Genomic DNA, 5,753 nt, shown 5'->3' with positions numbered 1-5,753 from the left:
ACGTGGTTTATAGAATACACCAAGCACTCATCTATGCGACTAAATTTAGTCATGTGCAGTTATACCAAGTAAAACTTGGTATAAATGCTGATGCCTAAATTATCAACTTAATAAGGCACTCCTCTACAAATGATATCAAAATACAAAACAGAAAATGGTAGAGAACTAATTAGGAGTGATTCTAGAATGCCTCCATATATAGATTATCTGGGGAGAGTCTCATATAGTTATCACAGCAAGTTTCACTTCACCTGTACGGTGAACCTCTGCTCGTGTCTGTTTTAATCATAGACTCAACCCCCACCCTTCCTAATTGTGCAGAACTTTATTATTTAACATTTGGTATTTTCTCCCGGTAATTGCAAAACTATATCTTACTTATAATTTACATATCTGACCCACAATACTATTAACATTAATGGCTTAGTCAAGGGGGAGTCATAGCACTGGACTGTCTTACTGCCTCCTTGCTCTTGCTCGTCAAGGTGGTAGCAAGGAGGCAGTAAGACAGTCCGGTGCTATGACTCCCCCTTGAAAAAGCTTGGAAAGCGAAACAGGCACCTGTCGGGAATTATGAGCACACCGGCATACATAAACAGATAAGTGCTACTAAGCCATTAATGTTAATAGTAGAAATGTGTGGGGCAGATATGTAAATTATAAGTAAAATATAGTTTTGCAATTACCAGGAGAAAATACCAAATGTTAAATAATAAAGTTCTACACATTTAGGAAGGGTGGGGGTTGAGTCTATGATTAAAACAGACACGAGCAGAGGTTCACCGTACAGGTGAAGTGAAACTTGCTGTGATAACTATATGAGACTCTCCCCAGATAATCTATATATGGAGGCATTCTAGAGACACTCCTAATTAGTTCTCTACCATTTTTTGTTTTGTATTTTGATACCTAAATTAGGCACAGACCAGGTATATTCTGTAACAACACAAATTGATTTTAGAAATGCCCACTTCCTGCCCTTTCCATACCCATGGCCATGCCCCCTTTTCAACTATGTGACTTAGAATTTATGCACATCATATTATAGAATACACTTAGTTCTGCATGTAAATTCTAATTAATGCCAATTAGTTTTAATAAGTAGCAATTATTGGTGCTGATTGGCTTAACTAATTAAGTTGCATGTGCAGATCCAGAATATGACTGGATTTGCACAGGCTAATTAAGTCATGCTATATAGAATCCTGGGTATGGTGTATGGGAATCAAATGCCTGCCTTTCTGTCAGGGGTGATGCAGCAGTCTCTGGGGTTCAGTGCTGGCACCTTCTGCAGGACTCCCAGGTTCGACTGCAAGGTTTGACTTGATTGCAGCAACACCCCTGATGGTAGGAATGATGTTTAATAGTAGTAGTATCCCTAGTAATAAAAAGCCTGATAAAGATGAAACCTCTGAAAGGCTAAAGCTAAGATAGCACCTTTTCTGGAAGGCTAGTCAAATCTTAATCCCCAAGGTTTGCAAATTAAAATACTGCTTGGCATAAAAAAATACATTGTTTAGTTTTCTACAGGGCTACTTTGTTGGTGCTTTTTAAAAACATAATTGGAGGGTGATGAGTTGCCCAGATAACACTGTTATGGAAATAGCATAAAAGAGAGAGGATAGCTGCAAACAGGGAACAACACTGCATTTAGAAGACCAAGAATTTACTAAATAATTAGATTTCTATAAAAGCAGGTAGAAATGGGAAAATATCAAGGTTTTTAAATCCAGGAGCCTAAAAAGAGGCTTCTCTGACAGATCTGCCTTGCAAACTTTATCCCTCATTGCCCTGAGGATAGTGGATGAACTTTATCTTCTTAGGAGACCCTGTCTTGTTTTTCTTATACAGATTGGTTTCTGGGGCAGTAACCAAAAATCTTGAAGCTTTGTCCAGTTAATGAAATATTTACTAAGAGCTAGCATGGGCTAATCCTGTGGCAGATAAACGCAAGAATGGCATTAGCGTACACTAACCATTAATAAATGACCCCCTAAATAAAGTAATCCTTACCCTCAATTAAACCCCACTTTTTTTTTTTTACTTTAAATCTTCTTTCTTGTTCTTCCATTTCTACTGGATTGTTTAAAATTGCAAAGAACTGTTGTAAACTATCTTGAAATGCTGATTGAACTGGGTGTGGATATGAGGTCTTGAGGTATAGCATCCCTGCCCCCTCCCATCAATTAATCCCACTTGTAACCTACCTGGTTTAATTCTTCCCAGCCATGGCCTCCCTGTTTTAACTCAGAACTTCCTTTTTGTTTCTGTTGTATTGTCTTGTCTCTCTATGTTGAATAGACAGTACATAATAGGGACTGTCCACCACACTCCTACATCTGCTATGTACTATACAAATGGTTGATGTTAATAATGGTAATAATTTTTCCCTCAGGCATCCACTTAGACTGTAAACTCCATGTGGCAGGGAGTTATATTAATGACAAAAAAACATATATTTGCTCTTCTTTGTAAGGCTAGGCTCAAATCATGAAAATAAACAAACAAGCAAACTACATTTTTGAAGTTGACACACTGCTTAAAAATGACCTGACTGATTTTGCCCCTGCTTTCCAGGAGTGGTAAATCTGGCCTGCAAAAATCCATCAGTAGGTAGTGGTTTTCTTTCATAAATACAATCTCCATAAAATTTGACAACAAGAAGGGGAAAAGGAAAGTAAAATTTAAATATAAAAAGTCTCTAAACCCTCCAATTCTGGGATTTCAAAGAGAAGGCTTTCAAAATATCACATTTATTATCTGGTGAACATGAAAAAAAAATCCAGAAAATTAGTCTGAGTGAACTCAGAAGAGACAAATCCCTTTAAAACAAACATGTAACTTTAATGATGAAATGTCTGTGTACATTATTTATAGTATATGATTTGAACCAAAAAATCACTTAATAAAACTCACAAGTCTAATATATAACATGCAGTTAAAGAATAGATTTAGAAAGGCACTATCTTTTTGTGTTTAAAATTATTTGCCTCATTACATTTAGTTCTGTGGCCAACATTTTGCAAAACATAAATTATATTAAAAAAAAAATCTTTTAATTGAGACTTTTGGAAAGTTTCAAACATCTTTAACAGATGAAAATAGATATCCATATTAATCAGAGGATTTGAAACGTGAGAATCTCAATAAAATAAATTTGATTACTGAATGAAAATTGATTCTGAATTTTCATTGTAGTAAAAATTTTAACCGAGGCTAAATAAATGTCTTGATTTTTAATGTTGACAAAATTCTTCAGATATTTTCTCCACCAAAATATAGATCATGCGGAAAAAGTTTGCAAACATATTGAAAGTTTGTTTTCCAGCTAAGTCATTTATTAGTAATCCTTTTTGGTAGAGGAATTTAGAAAAAAAATTACAGAATGTAAAATCAAAAAGTGAATTAATTTTTAATTGACAATGGAAACATGTGAAAAGATAATAAACCGAATCAGTTTCTTCAAATGGCACGATCAAGTATCTTATTTCTGTTTATTAAATATGTATCGCACTCCCTTTACAAATAATATTTTTTCGTGTGCGTACATTGTAAGTTTTTCATTTCTGTAGCGCAGAAAGTCTGCAGAAACTGGGCGTTTTATGCACAAAATTAATTCGGAAAAAAAGAGATGGGTAGCAAACAGGAAGCCCTGCGCATTCATAAGTCTGGCAGGCTTCTTTAAATCAGACTAAAAATCAGAAAGAACTTGGCACAGAATAAAGTCACCCAGCTTTTTAGAATGTATCAATCACTTGAAAAGAAATCTAATTATATTTATATGAATCTTTGCCAGGAAAATTAAGAAGAACCTCTGCATAGCACAGTGGGGCCAATACTGACCTGTTTCAAGACTTCGGCGCTAATTAGTCAAACATCAACAACAACAACAAACAAAGTTTCCAGCCTCTGTCGAAGAAATAACTCATGGCTTTCCTCAGGGAAATCCGGAGTCAAAAGAACAGACTTCGTTGGGAGAGGTGAAATAGCTAGAAGGAAGATCCGAGTTGAGGCCACCTGGGAGAGGTGGATGACGTCTCTCCAGGGTGTTAATGGTGCCCTTCCAGGGGGCACAGGCATGGGGTACCAGGCAAGAGGTCTGGCTGGGAAGAGATCTTTGCGAGAAATAATAGCTTGTTTGTTCTGATAGCAGGTTGAAAGAGCGGGGCAGGGTCAGTCCACAGGGCAGAGAAGAAGCCAGAGCCGCTGTAGTGGTGAGATGGTGGCTGTTGTAAGAAGTGTCCCCTCCAAAGAATCCCTCCATCCCTGCAGACCCCAGTTGGTGAGAGGTCTGGGAGAACACTGATGCACAGGAGTTGGGATGGCCCAGATAGCCTGACGAGGTGCTGTAGCCCAGAGCAGTGCTGGCATGAGGCTGCTGCAAAGATAGAAAAGGCGACAGAGGCCAGTAGAAGGATCCAGCAAAAGCAAGCCCGCTGGAAGCCAGCCTGGACCCCCTCTTGAAGGCCAGCTTAGCCCTGGAGGTAGTGGATCTCCTCCTCAGCTTGCCAGTGGCACCTCCGATAAAGACATCCTCGCTGGAAGGGTCCAGCATCCAGTAGTTGCCCTTGCCAGGGTCGTCGTAGTGCCTGGGCACCTTCACGAAGCACTTGTTGAGGCTGAGGTTGTGCCTGATAGAGTTTTGCCAGCCCTGCCTGTTTTCCTTATAGTAAGGAAAGTTCTGCATGATAAACTCATAGATACCATTCAGGGTCAGCCTCTTTTCTGGGCTCTGCCTTATGGCCATCATGATCAGGGCATTGTAGCTAAAGGGGGGCTTCTTCAAGCCGCTTTTCTGTTCTCCCCCTGCTACTTGCCTTTCCTTTTCTTCTTCACCACTACCTTCTCCTCGCTTTTCTTGCCCCTTGGTCCCATCAGCATATCCTGGGCTTCGTTTGTGATGCAGAGGCCGACTGGAGCCTGGTTCCTTGTCCTCTTTTACTCTCACCATGAGGCTGTCATTCGGCACAGTTCCTTGGAGGAGACTGGTAATGCTAAAAGAAACCTGTTTCTGTGCAAAGGAAGTTTCTTTTAACTCTTCCATAGCCAGCATTTATATGAAATAAATAAGGTAATGTATATGGGATAATACACCCACAAAAAAAAACCCCAAATACAAAAAAGCTGTTCTATCGAACAGTCAACAAAATTATCCCCAGTCTGCAGCATGTGACATCTCACCACCTTCAGACCTCAGCACGTCAGCTCTATCTATTCCTACACTAGTGAAACTGGCCCAAAGCTCCCTCCCCTCTCGGTTAATCAAACTGCTCGTTCGCAACCCTCCCAGCCAATCACGTCGCTGAGAGTATCCACCCCCCCCCCCCCATCAGGCTCTCCTCACCCAAATGTGCATCATTTATTCAAACTATCTCTGTAAAAATAAGAAAGCATTAAATGCAAAGATCTATGCTATGGGAAATCTCAGGCCACTCTTACGGTGTAAGAAGCGCTTTGGAAGGGGATGTGAGTATTATTTTTATTTATTATTTATTTTTATTTTAGCACATTTATATCCCACATTTTCCCCACATGTTAGCAGGCTCAAAGTGGCTTACAATGTACTGATTAGGCTAGCGCCAGACCAGTGGTGAACCGGTTACAATTAAAATTGAGAGGATAGAAGGAACAGGGTGAGAAGAAAAAAAAAAGGGGGGGGGGGAGGGAAGAGAGTCTAAACTGGTCCCAGGAAGTGTTGTTAGGAAGGACTGCAGATGATATGCAGATGATAGTATCTATTCTATAGTAAATTT

At 39.5% G+C, this 5,753-nt stretch overlaps 1 protein-coding gene across 1 annotated transcript; it reads right to left on the bottom strand.

Moving 5' to 3' along the window:
* Positions 1-3,937: 3,937 nt before the first annotated feature.
* Positions 3,938-5,044, bottom strand: LOC115480992 (forkhead box protein G1-like). The gene has a single exon (XM_030219976.1). It carries the CDS (start codon positions 5,042-5,044, stop codon positions 3,938-3,940), a length of 1,107 nt encoding a protein of 368 aa, XP_030075836.1.
* Between the last annotated feature and the right edge of the window lie 709 nt (positions 5,045-5,753).

The sequence above is a fragment of the Microcaecilia unicolor genome, chromosome 11 (genome assembly GCF_901765095.1).
Source record: "Microcaecilia unicolor chromosome 11, aMicUni1.1, whole genome shotgun sequence".
NCBI lineage: Eukaryota > Metazoa > Chordata > Amphibia > Gymnophiona > Siphonopidae > Microcaecilia > Microcaecilia unicolor.
Note: the sequence above shows the minus strand (reverse complement) of the source record. Positions and strands in the feature narration are given on the sequence as shown.

Bases quoted from the DNA above. Each gene is read 5' to 3' on its own strand.
- LOC115480992 (XM_030219976.1), bottom strand. From the start codon at position 5,044: ATGGAAGAGTTAAAAGAAACTTCCTTTGCACAGAAACAGGTTTCTTTT.